At 36.1% G+C, this 21838-nt stretch overlaps 1 protein-coding gene across 12 annotated transcripts in view; it reads right to left on the bottom strand.

The window, feature by feature from the left end:
* TTLL5 (tubulin tyrosine ligase like 5) overlaps positions 1 to 21838 on the bottom strand; it is a 325193-nt gene that overhangs the window by 225019 nt on the left and 78336 nt on the right. For all 12 annotated transcript variants that reach the window (XM_057543387.1, XM_057543385.1, XM_057543396.1 and 9 more), the window contains 2 exons: positions 15341 to 15454; positions 14974 to 15065 (listed from right to left, as the gene is read on the bottom strand). In XM_057543387.1, coding sequence (XP_057399370.1) covers positions 14974 to 15065; positions 15341 to 15454 — 206 coding nt within the window. The remainder of the gene's footprint in view (positions 1 to 14973; positions 15066 to 15340; positions 15455 to 21838) is intronic.

Below are 21838 nucleotides of genomic sequence, written 5' to 3'. Positions count from 1 at the left end.
TAACAAAGAACCTTAATAATATAATATTGAATGAAAAAGGAAGAATACATAGAGTGTGCCATTGTTTTTTAGAAAAAGTTCAAAAGCAATACAAACTTATCAACAGCACTCTGTTTCTACATATGAGATGATAACTGCTATAGGACCTGCCCTTTCACCATAAACAGCTAGAAAAGTACACAAAATATATGAAACAACTGTTTCCAGACATGAAACAACTGGCAGTGCAGGACTGTGATAACTGAAAGGGGGAAATAAATAAAGGGAGCCCTCTGATTGCTCCACCTTCCCACCCAGACGCAATTCCAGACAGTGCAGAAAGAGAAGGAATTCAAGTAGAACCCAAGAGTCTCTGTGTTGAGAAGACAGAGATCAAAGTTCTAGGAAGCGCTAAAATTTTCAAAGCTATGCCCTGGAGAGGAAGAAGCTACGTATAAGAAGAAATCAAAAAAGTCATCACAAGGGACCCTTTGAGTCTTTGGATGAATACAGATCTACTCAGGCATAGGGTGAAAGTCCACAAGGCTGTGCAAGGAGCAACTGTCAGGATAAAGAACATTGAGAAAGTGTAAGCTGAATACTTTCCAGAGTTCACACAGGGCTGCCAATTGATTGAGTTCCCACCAGCCAGAATGGAGAGATCTCATTGAATATGGGGGTCATTTAACAGACACCCCAAAAGAGTCTTCAGTAGTGGAACTATCCTACACCTAAACAAAAAGCTATTCTAAACAAACCATAAAAATGCTTTTAAATGAGGCTGAAAAAGATAAGGCTGATCTACAAGTAACTTAAGTGTATGGCCACAAAAAAAACTTTCAACGGGCTTTAAAGAAGCAATAAAATCCAAACACAACAATACAACATTTACAATGTCCAATTAAAACATCTAATTTTAAAAAATCACTGTACATGTGAAGAAACAGGAAAAATATAACTCATTAACAAGAGGAAAATCAGTCAATAGAAACAGACTCTGAAATGACAGAGAGAACAAGATTTTAAAACAGCTACTATAAACATAATATATGCACAAGAATCTAAAGGAAATCATGAAAATAACTGTAAAAAAAGAGAAAAAGAGGATATAAAGAGAAATAGATGGGAGTTGTAAAGATGAGAAGTAAAATATCTGAAATGAACATTTAATTGGATAGAATTAATAGAAGATTTAACACTGCAGACAAAAAGGTGACTAAACTGACAAACCCAGAGAAACAGAAAACCATCCAAAATGAAGAAAGAAAAAGAGTATAAAAAAATGAACAGAGCCAGACTTATAGTACAACATCAACCAATTTAACTTGTAACCAGAGTACCAAAAGGAGAGGAGGGAAATGGCAAAAAACATTTGAAGAAATAATGGCCAAAAGTTTTCCAAATTTGATGAAAACTATAAGCCCACAGACCAAGAAGCTCAACAAATCCCAAGTAGAAGAAACAAGAAGAAAGTGATACCAAGGCATACATCATAGTCACACTATTGAAAATCAGTCATAAAGAAATAATCTTAAAAGCAGGCTGAGACATAAAAAGAAACGAAATTGAGTTATTTGTAGTGAGCTGGATGGACCTAGAGTCTGCCATACAGAGTGAAGTAAGTCAGAAAGAGAAAAACAAATACTGTATACTAACACATATATATGGAATCTAAAAAAAAAAAAGAAAAAAAAAAGTGGTTCTGAAGAACCTAGGGGCAGGACAGGAATAAAGATGCAGACGTACAGAATGGACCTGAGGACACAGGGAGAAGGAAGGATAAGCTGGGAAGAAGTGAGAGGGTGGCACTGACATATATATACTACCAAATGTAAAATAGCTATCTAGTGGGAAGCAGCTGCATAGCACAAGGAGATCAGATCGGTGCTTTGTGACCACCTAGAGGGGTGGGATAGGGAGGTTGGGAGGGAGACGCAAGAGGGAGGGGATATGGGGATATATGTATACATATAGCTGATTCACTTTGTTATACAGCAGAAACTAACACAACAATGTAAAGCAATTGTACTCCAATAAAGATGTTAAAAAAAAAAAAAAGCAGGCAGAGAAAAAGAGACACATTATGCACAGAAGAACAAAGGTAAGAATTACTGCACACTTCTCATCAGAAAAATGCAAGTCAAAAGATAACAAAACACTTTTAAAGTGTTGGGAGCAAAGTGCCAACCCAGAACTCTACAACCACTGAAAAAAATCTTTCAAAAATTGAAAGTATCGATATAAGAGAGACTTTTTTAGACAAGCAACAGTTGAGAGAATTGATTGTACTACAATAAATCCTAAAAGAAGTTTTCCAGATGGAAGAAAATGATGCCAGATAAAAAACTGATCAACACAAAAGAAGGAAGAGCAGAGGAAATAGTAGTAAATGTGTAATTATGAGACTTTTCCTCATATTTAAATTTCCTTAAGCTGTTCAAAGCAAAAATAACCAATGTACTATGGGATTTATAACTTATATAGAAATAAAATGTAGGACAATAATAGCCCAAAGGACAGGAGGGGGAAATCGAATTATACTGGTTGTAAAATTTCTAAATTATACCTGAAATAGTATAACATTATTTTAAGGTGCACTGTGGTAAGTAAAAGATGCATATTGTCACCCTAGAGCAACCACACTTTAAAAAAAGCAAACTAAAGAGGCAAGAGAAATGAGTTAATCCAAAGACGGCAGGGGAAAATAAAAAGGGAGCAAAGAACACATCAGACAAATGGAAAACAAATAGTCATTTGGCATATCTAAACCCAACCATAGCACCATGCTGTACATTAAATCCCCATAATTTATTCATCTTAAAACTGAAAGTTTGTACCCTGTGACCCATGGCTCCCATTTCCCCTGACCCAGCCCATGGCAACCACCATTCTACTTTGTTTCTATGAGTTCTACTTTCTTTTTTTAAAAAAAGATTCCACAAATGAGTGAAATCATACAATATTTGTTTTTCTCTGTCTGGTTTATTGCACTTAGCATTATCCCTGCAGGTTCATCCAGGTTGCCACAGATGGCAGGACCTCCTTTTTTGACAGAAATCTACTTTAACTATAAAGACACAAGATAGATTAAAAGTAAAACAATGAAAAAAGATACAGCATGCAAACACTAGCCATAAGAAAGCTGGAGTGGATAGGGGTGAGGGGAGAAGGAACTGGATGAAGGCAGTCAAAAGGTACAAGCTTCCAGTTATAAATAAGTACCAGGGATGTAATGTACAACATGATAAATAGAAGTAATATTTCTATATGTTATATATGAAAGTTGTTAAGAGTTCTTTAGTTTTTCTTTTAGTTTTTTTCTATTTATTTAACTTTGTATCTCTATGAGCTGATGGATGTTCACTAAACTTATTGTGATAATCATTTCATGATGTAAGTCAAATCATTATATATACACCTTAAACTTAAAAAAAAAAAAAAAGGAAGCTAGAGTGGGTATATTATAGCAGATAAATAGACTTTTGGACAAAGAACATTATCCAGGATAAACAGGGACATTTCATAGCAATAAAGAAGTCAATTTATGAAGAAGACATAACAAATCTAATGCAGATGTACCTAATAACAGAGTTCCAAAATCCATAAAAAGCAAAACTGACAGAACCAAAAGGAGAAACTGACAAGGTCACAACTACAATGGGAGATTTCAACACCAGACTCTTGATAATTATAAAATTACTAAAAATAGAGAAGATCTGAACAAAACTGTTGAATCCCTTGACCTAATGGACATTTATAGAACACACCAGCCAACAACAGCAGAATATATATATTTCAATGTACATGTTACATTGTACCAGGATTAATCAAATTCTGAACCATAAAACAAGTCTCAGTAAATTTTAAAATATTCAACTTACACGAAATATGTTCTCAGTACAACAGAAGTAAATTGGAAATCACTGAAAGAAAAACCTCTAGAAAAACTCCCAAATATCTGAAAACTAAATAACACACTTATAAATAACCCACAGGCCAAAGACAGAATAAAAACAAAAATACAACAATCAAAATGTATGGGAAGCTGCAAAAACAGTACTTAGTAGGAAATTTATAGCTCTTAAAACACATATAGAAAAGAAGAAAGGTCTCAAATCAATGACATCAGCTTCTACCTAAAGAAACTAGGGGAAAAAAATAGAGCAAATGAAACCCACAGTAAGTTAAAAAAAGGAAATAATAAATATTAGAGGGGAAGTCAATGTACAAGAAATAGAAAAAAAACAATGAAACTAAAAACTGGGTGTCTTAGAAGATCAATAAAATTGATAAACCTCTAGCCAGACTGAATAGGATAAAAAGAGAGAAGAAACAAATTACCAATATCAGAAATGAGAAAAGTAACGTCACTGCAGATTCTATAGATATTAAAAGGATAAATGAATATTATGAACAATTTTATGCTTATAAATACAACATATATGAAACGGACAGATGCCTTAAAAGACACCAACTACCAAAGCTCATTCAAGTAGAAATAGATAACCTGAATAGTCCTATATCTCTTAAAGAAATTGAAACTGAACTCCTGGTCCAGATGGCTCCACTAGTGAATTTTACCAAACATTCAAGAAATAAATAATACCAATTCTCCATAAATTCTTCCAGAAAACTGAAGATGTGAGAACACTTTCCAACTCATTCTATGAGGCCAGAAACCAAAGACTGAAATATCTTATATATCTTATCCTTGTACTAAAACCAAAGACATTATAAGAAAACTACAGATCAGTATCTCTTATGAACACAGACGTAAAAATCCAAATACAATTTCAGCATATCAAATTCAACAATATATAAAAAGGATACTGTATCATGACCAAGCAGAGTTTATTTCAGGAATGAAATGTTGGGTTTAATGTTCAAAAATCAATGTGATTCACTATATTAACAAACCAAAAACGAAAAACCATATGATTATGTCGAGAGATGCAGAAAAGCAACTGACAAAATCCAACATCCACTTCTGATAAAAACTCTTAGCAAAAGAGGAATAAAAGGGAACTCCTTCAATCTGATAAAGGGCATCTATGAAAAACCTAAAACTAACATCATACTTAATGACAAAAGACTAATTGTTTACCCTAGACAGGAACCAGACTGGGATGTCTGCTCTCACTGGTCCTATTCAACACTGTGCTGGAGGTTCTTGCCAGTGTAATCACGCAAGAGTAAAGAAATAAAACACATCCAGATTGGAAACAAAGAAGGTAAACTGTCTTTATTCACATACAACATTTTCAACTAGGCAGAAGATCCAATGGAATCTCCAAAAACTTTCAATAACTGATAAGTGAGTTTAGCAAGATTACAGGAACATGATCAATATGGAAAAATCATTTGTACTTCTATGTACTAGCAACAAACAATCAGAAACTGAAATTAACAAAACAAAATCATTTACAATAGCATCAAAACATATTAAATACTTAGGAAGAAATCTGACAAAAAAATGTAAAAGAACTGTACATTGAACACTACAAAACACTGCTGAGAGAAATTAAAGATGACCTGAATAAATGGACAGATATACCTTGTTCATGAGTTGGAAGACTCAATATTGTTAAGATGTCAATTCTCTTCAAACTGATCTAGAGAGTCAATACAATCCCAATGAAAATCCCAAGCAGGCTTTTTTGTAGAAACTGACAAACTAATTCTAAAATCCAAAAGGAAAGGCAAATGACCTAGAATAGCCAAAACAACCTGGAAAAAGAACAAAGTGAGAACAAGATTTTTTATAAAGCTACAGTAATCAAGACAGTGTGGCACTGTATTGGCACAAAAACAAAAAGATCAATGGGAAAGAATAAAAAATAAAGAAATAGACCCACACAGTTTTCCACAAAAGTGAAAGACAACTCAATGGAGAGAGGGTAGTCTCTTCAAAAAATGGTGCTAAAACTACTGGATATCCATCTGGAAAAAAAAAGAACTGTGATCCATATCTTATACCATATACAAAAATTAATTCAAAATGGATCAGACTTAAATGTAAAACTTAACATCTCTTAACATTTCAGAAACTACAACATTTCTATTAAAAAAATAGAAGAAAACTTGGGATAGGCAAAGATTTCTTAGATACTAAAGCACAGTAATTAAAAGAAAAAAAGGACAAATTGGACTTAATCAAAATTAAAAATTTCTGCTCTTCAAAAGACACTGTTTAAAGGATGAAAACACAAGTAACATACCGGGGGACAAAATCTTTGCAAAGCCCACAACTGATAAAAGAATTATATCCAGAAAATATAAAGAACTCTCACAACTCAATTATAAGAAAACAAATAACCTCATTTAAAAAATGGGCAAAATATTTGATCACCAAACAGCAAACAAGCACAGGAAGACATGCTCAACATCATTGATCATTAGGAAAATGCAAATTAAACCATAATGAGATATCACTACACATCTCCTAGAGGAGCTAAAATTAAACTGACCATACCAACTGTTGGTGAGGATGTGGAGGAACTGGAACTCTCATACATTTATGATAGGAATGTAAAATGGTAAACCATATGGCAGTTTCTTAAAAAGTTACACATATACAATGATATGATCCAGTCATTCCACAAGTAAGTATTTTCCCAAGAGAAATGAAAGCACATGTTCCATACAAAAATTTCTATATAGATGTTCATAGAGTCTTTCTTTACAATAACAAAAAACTGGGAACAACCTAAATATTAATCGACAGAGGAAAGGATAGACAAATTCTGATATATGCCTATAATAGAATACTACTTGACAATAAAAAGAAATTAAACCATTGATACATACTGTAACATGTATGAATCAAAAAATAATCTTGCCAGGTAAAAAAGAAAAGGAAATAAGAGAACAACAAATAGAATTCTATTTATGAAATTCTAGGAAATGCAAATTCCTCTTTACTGACAGAAAGCAGATCAGTAGCTGCCTGGGGACAGGAATAGGCAGGGAAGAGAAGAGGAGGGGCAGGAGAGAGGAATTACAGAGGGGAACAAAGAAACTTTTGGTAGTGATGCATATGTTCATTGTGTTGATTGTGCTGGTAGTTTCATGGATATATACATATGTGAAAATTCATCAAACTGTACACTTTGAATACATGCAACTTATTGTATGTCAATTATAACTCAATAAAGCTGTTAAAAATAACATTTACAATATCATCCAAAAGCATGAAATACTAAGTGATAAGTTTAATAACATGCTCAAGATCTTTACACTGGAAACCACTATAAAACATTGCTAACAGAAATCAAAGAAGACCTAAATAAATGGAGAGATATATCATGCTCATGGATTGGAAAATTCAACATTACTGAAATATCCACTCACCCAAAATTAATCTATACATTCAATGCAATGTCCATCAAAAGTCAGCAGACTTTTGTGTAGAAATTGACAAAGAAATTTTAAAATTTCTTTGGAAATACAAAGGACACAAAATAGTCAAAATACTTCTGAAAAAGAACAAAGTTGGAAGACTTACATTACCTAATTTCAAGACTTAGTATAAAGCTACAGGTATTAAGACAAACATGTAGATCAGTGAAAATGAATAAAGTCTAGAAATATACATACATATAAATTTCAGTTAACTTTCAACAAAGATGCCAAGTTAAATTCAATAACGTAATTTCAAAAAGTGGTGCTGGAGCAAATGGACATCCATATGGAAGGAAATGGATGTCAACCCTTACCTCACACCACACATAAAAATTAAATCAATACATACCATAGACCTAAATATAAAAGTCAAAATTACAAAACTTCTAGAAGAAAACAAAAGAGAAAAAGCTTTGTGAAGTTGGCATTGGTAAAGATTTCTTAGAAAACACGAAATGCATAAACCTTAAAAAACAATTGGTCAATTGGACTTCATTGAAATTTAAAACTTCTGTTCTTTGAAAGCCACTGTTATAAAAAAGAAAAAGCTAGCCACAGACTTTGAGAAAATATTTATAATGTAAATATCTGGGAAAGGACTTGTATCAAGAGCCTTTTATAACACAATAATAAAAAGATAAAAATCTTAAAATTTTAAATGGAAAAAAGAAGATACACAAATGGCCCATAGCACATGAATGCTCAATATCATTATTAATCAGAGAACAGCAAATTAAAACTACAGAGAAACACTACACACACACTAGAATGCCTAAAATTAAAAAGCCTGACAATACCAAGTGTTGACAAGGATGGGAAGCAAATGGAACTCTCATTCATTGTTGGCAAAATGTAAAATGGTTCTATCTCTTATCCCTTTTCATAGGACCCACCTATTCCACCCCTAGGTATTTATCCAAGAAAAATAAAATCATATATCCACCCAGAGACTTGTACATAAATGTCCATAATAGCAGCTTTCTTCAGAACAGCCCAAAACTGGCACAATCCAAATATTCCACACAGGTGAATGGATAAAAAAATTGTGCTATATTCATACAATGAAATAGTACATAACAATAGTAAGGAATGAACTACTACTGTTTCACACAACAACATGGATAATTCTCAAAAACATTATGCCAGAGGAACCAAGATGGCGGAGTAGAAGGACGTGCTCTCACTCCCTCTTGTGAGAACACCAGAATCACAACTAGCTGCTGGACAATCATCGACAGGAAGACACTGGAACTCACCAAAAAAGATACCCCACATCCAAAGACAAAGGAGAAGCCACAATGAGATGGTAGGAGGGGCGCAATCAGAGTAAACTCAAATCCCATAACTGGTGGGTAGGTGACTCACAGACTGGCGAACACTTTTACCACAGAAGTCCACCCGTTGCAGTGAAGGTTCTGAGCCCCACGTCAGGTTTCCCAACCTGGGGATCTGGCAACGGAAGGAGGAATTCATAGAGAATCAGACTTTGAAGCCTAGTGGGAATTGATTGCAGGACTTCGACAGGACTCGGGGAAACAGAGACCCCACTCTTGGAGGGTGCACACAAAATAGTGTGCGCATCGGGACCCAGGGGAAGGAGCAGTGACCCTGGGGGAGACTGAACCAGACCTACCTGCTAGTGTTGGAAGGTCTCCTGCAGAGGCGGGGTGTGGCTCTGTTTCACCGTGGGGACGAGGACACTGGCAGCAGAAGTTCTGGGAAGTACTCCTTGGCATGAGCCCTCCCAGAGTCTGTCATTAGCCCCACCAAAGAGCCCAGGTAGGCTCCAGTGTTGGGTTGCCTCAGGCAAAACAACCAACAGGGAGGGAACCCAGCCCCACCCATCAACAGCCAAGTGGATTAAAGTTTTACTGAGCTCTGACCACCACAGCAACAGTCAGCTCTACCCACCACCAGAGCCTCCCATCAAGCCTCTTAGATAGCCTCAACTACCAGAGGGCAGACAGTAGAAGCAAGAAAAACTATAATCCTGCAGCCTGTGGAACAAAAACCACATTCACAGAAAGACAGACAAGATGAAAAGGCAGAGGGCTATCTACCAGATGAAAGAACAAGATAAAACCCCAGAAAAACAACTAAATGAAGTGGAGATAGGCAACCTTCCAGAAAAAGAATTCAGAATAATGATAGTGAAGATGATCCAGGACCTCGGAATAAGAATGGAGACAAAGATAGAGAAGATGCAAGAAATGTTTAACAAAGACCTAGAAGAATTCAAGAACAAACAAAGAGAGATGAGCAATACAATAACTGAAATGAAAACTACACTAGAAGGAATCAACAGCAGAATAACTGAGGCAGAAGAACGGATAAGTGACCTGGAAGACAGAATGGTGGAATTCACTGCTGCGGAACAGACTAAAGAAAAAAGAATGAAAAGAAATGAAGACAGTCTAAGAGACCTCTGGGACAACATTAAACGCACCAACATTAGCATTATAGGGGTCCCAGAAGGAGAAGAGAGAGAGAAAAGACCAGAGAAAATACTTGAAGAGATTATAGTCAAAAACTTCCCTAACATGGGAAAGGAAATAGCCACCCAAGTCCAGGAAGTGCAGCAAGTCCCATACAGGATAAACCCAAGGAGAAATACGCCGAGACACATAGTAATCAAATTGGCAAAAATTAAAGACAAAGAAAAATTATTGAAAACAGCAAGGGAAAAACGACAAATAACATACAAGGGAACTCCCATAGGTTAACAGCTGATTTCTCAGCAGAAACTCTACAAGCCAGAAGGGAATGGCATGATATACTTAAAGTGATGAAAGGGAAGAACCTACAACCAAGATTACTCTACCCGGCAAGGATCTCATTCAGATTTGATGGAGAAATCAAAAGCTTTACAGACAAGCAAAAGCTAAGAGAATTCAGCACCACCAAACCAGCTCTACAACAAATGCTAAAGGAACTTCTCTAAGTGGGAAACACAAGAGAAGAAAAGGACCTACAAAAACAAACCCAAAACAATTAAGAAAATGGTCACAGAAACATACATATCGATAATTACCTTAAACGTGAATGGATTAAATGCTCCAACCAAAAGACACAGGCTTGCTGAATGGATACAAAAACAAGACCCATATATATGCTGTCTACAAGAGACCCACTTCAGACCGAGGGACACATACAGACGGAAAGTGAGGGGATGAAAAAGATATTCCATGCAATTTGAAATCAAAACAAAGCTGGAGTAGCTATACTCATATCAGATAAAACAGACTTTAAAATAAAGAATGCTACAAGAGACAAGGAACAACACTACATAATGATCAAGGGATCAATCCAAAAAGAAGATATAACAATTATAAATATATATGCACCCAACATAGGAGCACCTCAATACATAAGGCAACTGCTAACAGCTATAAAAGAGGAAATTAACAGTAACACAGTCATAGTGGGGGACTTTAACAGCTCACTTACACCAATGGACAGATCATCCAAAATGAAAATAAACAAGGAAACAGAAGCTTTAAATGACACAATAGACCAGATAGATTTAATTGATATTTATAGGGCATTCCATCCAAAAACAGCAGATTACACTTTCTTCTCAAGTGCGCATGGAACATTCTCCAGGATAGATCACATATTGGGTCACAAATCAAGCCTCAGTAAATTTAAGAAAATTGAAATCATATCAAGCATCTTTTCTGACCACAACGCTATGAGATTAGAAATGAATTACAGGGGAAAAAACGTAAAAAACACAAACACATGGAGGCTAAACAATACGCTACTGAATAACCAAGAGATCACTGAAGAAATCAAAGAGGAAATCAAAAAATACCTAGAGACAAATGACAATGAAAACACGACGATCCAAAACCTATGGGATGCAGCAAAAGCAGTTCTAAGAGGGAAGTTTATAGCTATACAAGCCTACCTCAAGAAATAAGAAAAATCTCAAGTAAACAATCTAACCCTACACCTAAAGGAACTAGAGAAAGAAGAACAAACAAAACCCAAAGTTAGCAGAAGGAAAGAAATCATAAAGATCAGAGCAGAAATAAATGAAATAGAAACAAAGAAAACAATAGCAAAGATCAATAAAACTAAAAGCTGGTTCTTTGAGAAGATAAACAAAATTGATAAGCCATTAGCCAGACTCATCAAGAAAAAGAGGGAGAGGACTCAAATCAATAAAACTAGAAATGAAAAAGGAGAAGTTACAACAGACACCGCAGAAATACAAAGCATCCTAAGAGACTACTACAAGCAACTCTATGCCAATAAAATAGACAACCTGGAAGAAATGGACAAATTCTTGGAAAGGTATAATCTTCCAAGACTGAACCAGGAAGAAACAGAAAATATGAACAGACCAATCACAAGTAATGAAATTGAAACTGTGATTAAAAATCTTCCAACAAACAAAAGTCCAGGACCAGATGGCTTCACAGGTGAATTCTATCAAACATTTAGAGAAGAGCTAACACCTATCCTTCTCAAACTCTTCCAAAAAATTGCAGAGGAAGGAACACTCCCAAAATCATTCTACGAGGCCACCATCACCATGATACCAAAACCAGACAAAGATACTACAAAAAAAGAAAATTACAGACCAATATCACTGATGAATATAGATGCAAAAATCCTCAACAAAATACTACCAAACAGAATCCAACAACACATTAAAAGGATCATACACCACGATCAAGTGGGATTTATCCCAGGGATGCAAGGATTCTTCAACGTACGCAAATCAATCAATGTGACACACCATATTAACAAATTGAAGAATAAAAACCATATGATCATCTCAACAGATGCAGAAAAAGCTTTTGACAAAATTCAACACCCATTTATGATAAAAACTCTCCAGAAAGTGGGCATAGAGGGAACCTACCTCAACATATAATAAAGGCCATATACGACAAACCCACAGAAACATCATTCTCAATGGTGAAAAACTGGAAGCGTTTCCTCTAAGATCAGGAACGAGACAAGGATGTCCATTCTCACCACTATTATTCAACATAGTTTTGGAAGTCCTAGCCACGGCAATCAGAGAAGAAAAAGAAATAAAAGGAATACAAATTGGAAAAGAAGAAGTAAAACTGTCACTGTTTGCATATGACATGAGACTATACATAGAGAATCCTAAAGATGCCACCAGAAAACTACCAGAGCTAATCAATGAATTTGGTAAAGTTACAGGATACAAAATTAATGCACAGAAATCTCTTGCATTACTATACACACTGAAAGAGAAATTAAGGTAACACTCGCATTTACCATTGCAACAAAAAGAATAAAATACCTAGGAATAAATCTACCTAGGGAGACAAAAGACCTGTATGCAGAAAACTATAAGACACTGATGAAAGAAATTAAAGATGCTACCAACAGATGCAGAGATATACCATGTTCCTGGATTGGAAGAATCAATATTGTGAAAATGACTCTACTACCCAAAGCAATCTACAGATTCAATGCAATCCCTTTCAAATTACCAATGGCATTTTTTACAGAACTAGAACAAAAAATCTTAAAATTTGTATGGACACACAAAAGATCCCGAATAGCCAAAGCAGTCTTGAGGGAAAAAAACAGAGCTGGAGGAATCAGACTCCCTGACTTCAGACTATACTACAAAGCTACAGTAATCAAGACAATATGGTACTGGCACAAAAACAGAAACATAGATCAAAGGAACAAGATAGAAAGCCCAGAGATAAACCTACGCACCTATGGTCAACTAATCTATGACAAAGGAGGCAAGGATATACAATGGAGAAAAGACAGTCTCTTCAATAAGTGGTGCTGGGAAAACTGGACAGCTGCATGTAAAAGTATGAAATTAGGACACTCCCTAACACCAAACACAAAAATAAATGCAAAATGGATTAAAGATCTAAATGTAAGACTGGACACTATGAAACTCTTAGGGGAAAACACAGGAAGAACACTCTTTGACATAAATCACAGCAAGATCTTTTTTGACCCACCTCCTAGAGTAATGAAAATAAAAACAAAAATAAAGAAATGGGACCTAATGAAACTTAAAAGCTTTTGCACAGCAAAGGAAACCATAAACAAGACGAAAAGACAACCCTTAGAATGGGAGAAAATGTTTGCAAATGAATCATCGGACAAAGGATTAATCTCCAAAATACATAAACAGCTCATTCAGGTCAATATTAAAGAAACAAACAACCCAATCCAAAAATGGCAGAAGACCTAAATAGACATTTCTCCAAAGAAGACATACAGATGGCCAAGAGGCACATGAAAAGATGCTCAACATCACTAATTATTAGAGAATGCAAATCAAAACTACAATGAGGTATCACCTCACACCAGTTAGAATGGGCATCATCAGAAAAATCTATAAACAACAAATGCTGGAGAGGGTGTGGAGAAAAGGGAACCCTCTTGCACTGTTGGTGGGAATGTAAATTGATACAGCCACTATGGAGAACAGTATGGAGCTTCCTTAAAAAGCTAAAAATAGATTTACCATATGATTCAGCAATCCCACTACTGGGCGTATACCCAGAGAAAACCGTAATTCAAAAAGGCACATGCACCCCATGTTCATTGCAGCACTATTTACAATATCCAGGACATGGAAGCAACCTAAATGCCCATCAACAGATGAATGGATAAAGAAGTTGTGGTACATATATACAATGGAATATTACTCAGCCATAAAAAGGAACGAAATTGAGCCATTTGTTGAGACGTGGATGGATCTAGAGACTGTCATACAGAGTGAAGTAAGTCAGAAAGAGAAAAACAAATATCATATATTAACGCATGTATGTGAAACCTAGAAAAATGGTACAGATGAGCTGGTTTGCAGGGCAGAAGTTGAGACACAGATGTAGAGAACAGACATATGGACACCAAGGGGGGAAAACTGCAGTGGGGTGGGGATGGTGGTGTGCTGAATTGGGCGATTGGGATTGACATGTATGCACTGATGTGTATAAAATTGATGCCTAATAAAAAAGAAAAAGAGAAAAAAAAACATTATACCAAACAAAAGAATCCAGACATCAAAAAATATATACTGTATGATTCTATTTATATAAAATTCTAGAAAATCTATAGTTATATAAAGCAAGTCAGTAGATGTTTGAGGCTCACGGTAATGGGGGGACTCACTGTGAAGGGGCATGAGAGGACATCTGGAGGTAATGGAATGTTATATATCTTAATTGTGGTGATTAAATTGATGCCTGTATTTGTCAAAATTCATCATCAAACTTAAAATGAATGCTGCTGCATGTAAACTTGATCTCAAAGATTAAAAATAAGCAATTTACTGTTTAAGCACACATATAGATGATAAACCAATTTTTATTTTCAAATCAAGGTAATGATAACCACAAAATTTAGGACAGTGTCTAACCCTGGGTTAGGGGGCAGTTAGGAAGGAGGAAGGAAACTAGAAAAAAGGGAGGAATAATGCAGGGTTGAGTAATATTCATACTGTCATAAATAAATAAACAAAAAATGTTAAGAAAGGCACCATGTGGAGAGCAGTGATGATACTGCATCACAATTAATCCAATTCTCTTGACCTGAAGTACAGATTTTAAAAAAAGGTAGTCACCTCACCCATATATTTCCCATGTCTCTGATGTAGGGAATATGCGAATAAATCCACCTCTCCGATCATTCTCTTCCTTCACCCTCCGTAAAACTTTGATCTACATGGAGGAAGAGAAAATAAAATAAAATGAGTACCTATTTTAAAAACTGTAATCTATGTGGTAACAGGACAGAGGAAGAGAGTTATGAACCGAGAATACAAAAGAAGCATGAAGGCAGAAATTAATTCCATTTAAGATGCTGGTTTTTTGAGAAGCTATTTCTCCCATGTTCAGTGTAAGATATGAGTTGGTCATGAATATTACGAATCACTCACTCATTTTCACTGAAGCCTATGTTAACCCATAAAGGCCTGAAATGGAGTTATCTTTACCTCCTCCATTGACAGACCAAGCACAGAACCACCTAACTTCCCCGGCACCTTCTCCCGTGCTGAGCCCACAAGGTTTTTCATTTCCGCATCACTGGCAGAGAGTGGACGGCAACGCTAAGGAGAAGAAAAAAGAAAAACAAAAATATCTTTTCATCATCTTTCTTCATTTCCTTCTAGTCAGTCCCTCAACACCATTATGTTTCATAATATGTATAAGCTCAAATCCAAAGCCCATTTTCTGTAATTGATCTCTTAGTCTGAAACCCCGGGAAATAGATGAAAGCCAGTAAACTCAAAGAAAAGAAGAGAAAATAGAATAGTAGGAAAACACTATGGGTTGAGAGAGATACAAATAAAAAAAAGAAAGATGTCCACATGGCTTTGTAAGCTAGTACTTATTCCTAATCTTGGTTTTAGAGTACATTTAATAGTTTGAAAGATATGGGAAAAAAATCTGAAAATAACCTCAATGTAAGATTAAATATGTATTTATTTCAGTAAGTAACTATATTCTTTTCAGCACTGGGGAAGTAAAGTTAGGAAAAGTAAGACATAAGACAGAAAAACACACAATGAAGACCCGACACAGACAAAAAATAAAAATAAATAAATAAATAAAATTAAAAAAAAAAAAAAGACCGAGAAACAGGAGTGATCTATTATGTCACAGATGAAAAAGTTGGACAGTGGGACGTTTTAGAACTTGAGGGGGGAAATATTGAGATGAAAGTTATCAGTGACACAGAAGAGAGCTGTGAGCAAAAGGCTACAACTTGAGAAACACTGTAGTTGCTAGACTACAAGAGACTGCATCTAGGATGACTGCCTTGGGTACTCCAAGGAGGCAGCCAAGTGGGTCATGTTCCTTATGGATCCCCAAAGATGATCTGGCTACTTCAGCTTCTGAATGATGATCAGGAAGGCTGTTGGAGAACAAAAGTTTTAAGAGATTTTGATGTTATGAGAGCAGAGAAATACAAAGGTAACAAAGGAAATCAGATAGTATGAAGCATGAGAACACACTATTATTGAAAAAGATGACTGATAAAATAAGACAAATAAATCTGCCAAGTACGAAGAATAAGGAATAATCCAAGAAATGGGGGTATAATTTGTCTCTCTAGAGTCCTGGAAGTAACTCTGATCAGACAGAAGAAGTCCTACTGTCTGGAACCATTGTTTATTTTTCTCTTTGTATACACAATCTATGGAAAGGCTTTTTGACAACTAACTTTTGACATTTTCAGCAATACTCATTGTTATGGACTAATGTTTGTGTTGCCCCAAAATTCCTACGTTGAAGCCCTAACCCCCACAATGTGATGGTATGTGGAGATGGGGCTTTTGGGAAGTAATTAGGGTCAGATGAGGACATCAGGGTGAGGCCCTGGTCTGATGGGATTAATACCCTTTAAAGAAGAGCCACCAGGCTTCCCTGGTGATGCAGTGGTTAAGAATCCGCCTGCCGGGCTTCCCTGGTGGCGCAGTGGTTGAGAATCTGCCTGCCAATGCAGGGGACACGGGTTCGAGCCCTGGTCTGGGAAGATCCCACATGCCACGGAGCAACTAAGCCCGTGAGCCACAACTACTGAGCCTGCGCGTCTGGAGCCTGTGCTCCGCAACAAGAGAGGCCGCGAAAGTGAGAGGCCCGCGCACCGCAATGAAGAGTGGCCCCTGCTCGCCACAGCTGGAGAAAGCCCTCACACAGAAACGAAGACCCAACACAGACAAAAATAAATAAATAAATAAATAAATTCATTAAAAAAAAAAAAAAATTATTAAAAAAGATTTATAAAAAAAAAAAAAAAAAAAAAAAAGAATCCGCCTGCCAAGGCAGGCGACACGGGTTCGAGCCCTGGTCTGGGAAGATCCCACATGCCACGGAGTAACTAAGCCCATGCGCCACAACTACTGAGCCTGTGCCCTGGAACCCGCGAGCCACAACTACTGAGCCCACATGCTGCAACTACTGAAGCCCACTGGCCTAGAGCCCGTGCTCCACAATAAGAGAAGCCACCGCACTGAGAAGCCCGCGCACTGCAACAGAGTAGTCCCTGCTCGCCACAACTAGAGAAAGCCCGCGTGCAGCAACGAAGACCAAAAGCAGCCAAAAATAAACTAATTAATTAAAAAAAAAAAAAAGAAGAGCCACCAGAGAGCTTGTTCTCTCTCTCTTTCTCTCTCTGCCTGAGCAAGCACAAGGAGGTCATGTGAGCACACAGCAAGATGGTGACCATCTACAAGCCAAAAGAAGAGGCCTCAGAACAAAACCTACCTTGCCAGCACCTTGATCTTGGATTTCCCAGCCTCCAGAACTGTGAGAAATAAGTTTCTGTGGTTTAAGCCACCCAGTCTATGGTATTTTGTTATGGCTGCCCACGCAGACTAATGCACACCTGTACATAAACAACCATGAATGGCTTTACCTTTGGACACAAGGGAGACCAATATATACTAATCTTCAAAGCTAGCATGGAGTTATAAAACACAGATTTTCTGATAGGCAACTCCATGGAAGAAAAACCACGAAATCAGCAGATATAAGCACCAAGTGAAGGTAGAACTTTTATCTTTTTAGCTTTTCCTGTGGTATCTTCAGCATCTAGAACAGTACTTGGCATGGAGTAGGAGATCAATAAATGTTTTTTGAACAAATAAATAAATGAATAATGTGCTGACACATAGATCAACCATGGTTAGAATTAAACTTTGAAGAGGATTTTGGGAAAAAATTTAACTCCCTTCTGATCTCTGGAAATATATTATACAGCACATGTTGGAAATCAAGAAGAACGCTTAAAGATTTAAGAAGGGAATCAATATAAGTAATAGAATTATTTAAAAAAATTTTTAAAGTGTGACTTCTTATTTAGCATATAACTTGGAAAAGCCAAAATATTAAATGGATGTTTTGAGGACTTTTGTCATCTTCACACACTACTTATTGTTTGCTAAAAAGACTTATCTACCTCACATGTGACAGCATGGCTTTGATCAGAAAGCCCCTGGCAGTAAATCCTCCAAAGTCAAGCTGCCTTATCACTTCACACTATTTAAGAATATCTTGAAGTCCTCTGGAATTGTGAAAGAAGACAATATGAAGTAAGCATTCATTTTAATGATGTAATAAAAATAAAGATTAAGCATTTTAAAATAGAAAGAATGTTATTTTAAAATGCTGATAAACTAACTGTATTACCAGGTTAATAAGAAAAAATATTTTAAGAAATAGTTATTACCTATCAGAATAGTTTTAAGGAATGGTCATATTTATAAGAACATGGATCAAGTCACTACTGTATAACATCTAATGAGCACATCCAATTTTTTAAAAATTATTTTCCTTTTTTTTGTCTTTTTGTTTTGTTTTTGTTGGTTCAGTCTCTTATCTGTTTTTTCATCGTTAGGGTTTTTTTCTGTTTGCGTATTTATTGTTTACTTTTCTTTCTTATCTTTTTAACTTTTTTTTTTTTTTTGTGCTTTTCTAGGACCTAATTTTCATCTTTATGGAACTGCTTCACGATGGAATGATATTCCTGGCTTCCAGAGATTGAGACTATTAAAATGATGTTGCAATCTTCCTCTATTCATCTAAACCTGCTCCCCCAAACAATGAATTAGCACTCCAAAACTCTCCCAGTCATTTTCGAAGAGTTGTCTCCTACGTACATTCACAACCACTCTTGTGTTACCCACAGTCCACAGTCCTAACTCTAGCCGCTGTGTGCCTACATGAGGGCTATTTGGGTGGGGCGTGTAGGAGTTCAAGCAGGTGCTCCTGGCTGGGGTATTTGGGAGGTTAGAAAAAGGAGGGTTAATGGTGCTTGTTAGGTGAATGCTCCAGCTGTTAACTCCCATGAACCGACTGCTTTATTCTTTTATTGCCACAAATACCACCAGAGCTCAAAGAAAAGGTCAATGCTACTCCAAGAGAGAAAAAAAAATGTGGCTAGAAACTCCTTTAATCTCTTCACCTATTTACTTCAATGTCAACTATTAAGAATTAAGAAGGCTGAGAGGGAGAAAAATATGAAAAGTTGTAGCTCTCGAAGTCTAGGTATCTCATATGCCTCTCTAAAATCCACCCAGGTTTCTTGTGTCTTTGGGGAAGCCAGTGGAAAATAATCAGACTAGAAAGTCAAAAATATTTTGTCAATCTCAGCTTTTCAATAAATTTGAGATGAGAGAACTTTTTAAATCTACATAATATCTGCTGTACTGGTTTATACAGGAGTGTATTTATACAGGAACAACAAAGCATTACTATCCTAGACCACTGGTTGAATCCTACCAATATTTATTAATGAAATGAGCTCTTAACAAATGAATTATAGACACAGGTGAGAGAAAAAGCAGAGGGAAAAGGGGAGAAGAAAGGATAATAATGAAAAAAAAAGAAAAAAAAACAGAAATGCTTATGAGTGCCAAGGAGATACTTGGAAATTAAAAGCAAAGCAAAAGAAAAAAAAGGAATCAGAATGATTTGAAAGGCCATCAGGACTGTCAAAAACAAGAGCAAAGCAGTTCAAATACAAGCCATTCTGTGGTTTTGACTTTGGGCACATCAGCTCAGCTATGTTCTCTGGGTAGTAGATAGAATAAATCCACATATTCCAATGGATTGACTAAATACACTAAGGGAATAAAGCTCCTCTAAACTTAAAGGGAACCATTGCCCCTGGCTAGATGACACAAGATTTAAACTACTGGGTTCTCAGATAGACTTTAAACTGTCTCAGTAAGAATTCTACCATGCAACATGCATCAAAGTTATTAAATTATCATTAGTACAATGTAGGACTCAGAAATATACCCAGAGAAGAAACCAATACACATCTAACCTTCATTGCTAGGGAAGAACTGGCTGAGAATGTGAAACTATTGAGACAGGGAATCACCTGCCCCCACTCACAGCAGTAAGAAACAGGTGTTGAATCAGAAAAATGGTTCTCACCCTAAAGAAAGCTGACAAGTACCAGTAAGGAAAACTGGACAAAAGGTAGAATATGAAAAAAAAAGGTGAGGTATCCTCAAAGATATCAAAATTGAGGGGCAAAAAAAAAATCTGCTTGACAGAGAACACATACAAAGAATAAAAAGCCTCCCAATTCAAATTTACAAAGTTTAGAATTCTGTGTTAAAAATACATGGACTAGAAATAGCTCAATTTATATGTGATGCATCTTGCCACTCAGAAAATAAAAAGTCAAGTTTAAAAAGCAAAATGAATCAGTGCTATCAAACAAAAGAAAATGAACAAAAAAACCCACATATGAATAAATCTGGGTGGAAACAGACCAAAAATGGCTAATAGAGAAGGCTTACATATAATGATAACTGGAAGTGTACTACTTTGAAATTAGGGAAAAAAAAAAAAAAGAAAGCAAGTAAGTAGGCTTGTGTTACAGTAAAAAAAGATATGCAGGGGCTTCCCTGGTGGCGCAGTGGTTAGGAATCCACCTGCCAATGCAGGGGAAACGGGTTCGAGCCCTGGTCCGGGAAGATCCCACATGCCGCGGAGCATCTAAGCCCGTGTGCCACAACTACTGAGCCTACGCTCTAGAGTCCACGAGCCACAACTACTGAAGCCCGTGCACCTAGAGCCCGTGCTCCACAACAAGAGAAGCCACTGCAATGAGAAGCCCACACACCACAACAAAGAGCAGCCCCCGCTCACTGCAACTAGAGAAAACCCATGTGCAGCAACGAAGACCCAAAGCAGCCAAAAATAAAAATAAAATAAAATAAATTAAAAAAAAAAAGAGGTGCTGACTCATTAAAAAAAAGATATGCAGCATCTGAAAATCTGTAATAAATGTAAGTCAGCAGGTCTGAGAGACATGCATCTTGCTATTCACAGAACTGGCTTTAAAAACAAAAAAACTTACCAAAACCACTTACAATTATGTTTGAAAAATCATGAAGAACTGAGGAGAGGTACCAGAGGATTAGAAAAAAAACAAATGAGGTACCAATCTTCAAAAATTTAAGAAGTATGCTCCTGGTGATTACCGCCTGGTAAGTCTAACTTGAATCCCTAGTAAAATAATGGAACAAATATTAAAAGAAAAAAATCCATAAACATTTAGACTTTAATGGGCTCATAAAGAATAGTAGTACAGAGACTGCTTTATTTATTTTAAAACATGCTTTATAATTTTGTTATTTAGGACAAAATAACAAAAAGGGGGAATAGAGCACATATATTTAATGTCTTTGGATTTTAGAGAAGCATTTGTGAAAACTTCATATAATTTTTATTTTAAATTATATTTCCAATCAGGACTTAGTATCATGATATAATAAATAAAATACATCAACAAAAGCTAAACACAGTTAAAAGATGCAACTGTAGGATAAGATAAGAAGCAGTGAATCAAGTTAGGAAGTGATCAGGTACTGATTAAGCATTATTTACAATCTGTATTGACGTCCGGGAGGATGAATAATTAATTAACTAATTAATTGGGTTGATTTGCATTTGTTGATGACAGTAAA

The sequence above is a fragment of the Balaenoptera acutorostrata genome, chromosome 3 (genome assembly GCF_949987535.1).
Source record: "Balaenoptera acutorostrata chromosome 3, mBalAcu1.1, whole genome shotgun sequence".
Classification (NCBI taxonomy): Eukaryota; Metazoa; Chordata; class Mammalia; order Artiodactyla; family Balaenopteridae; genus Balaenoptera; species Balaenoptera acutorostrata.
The sequence above is the reverse complement of the archived record's forward strand: the minus strand, read 5'-3'. Positions and strand labels throughout refer to the sequence as shown.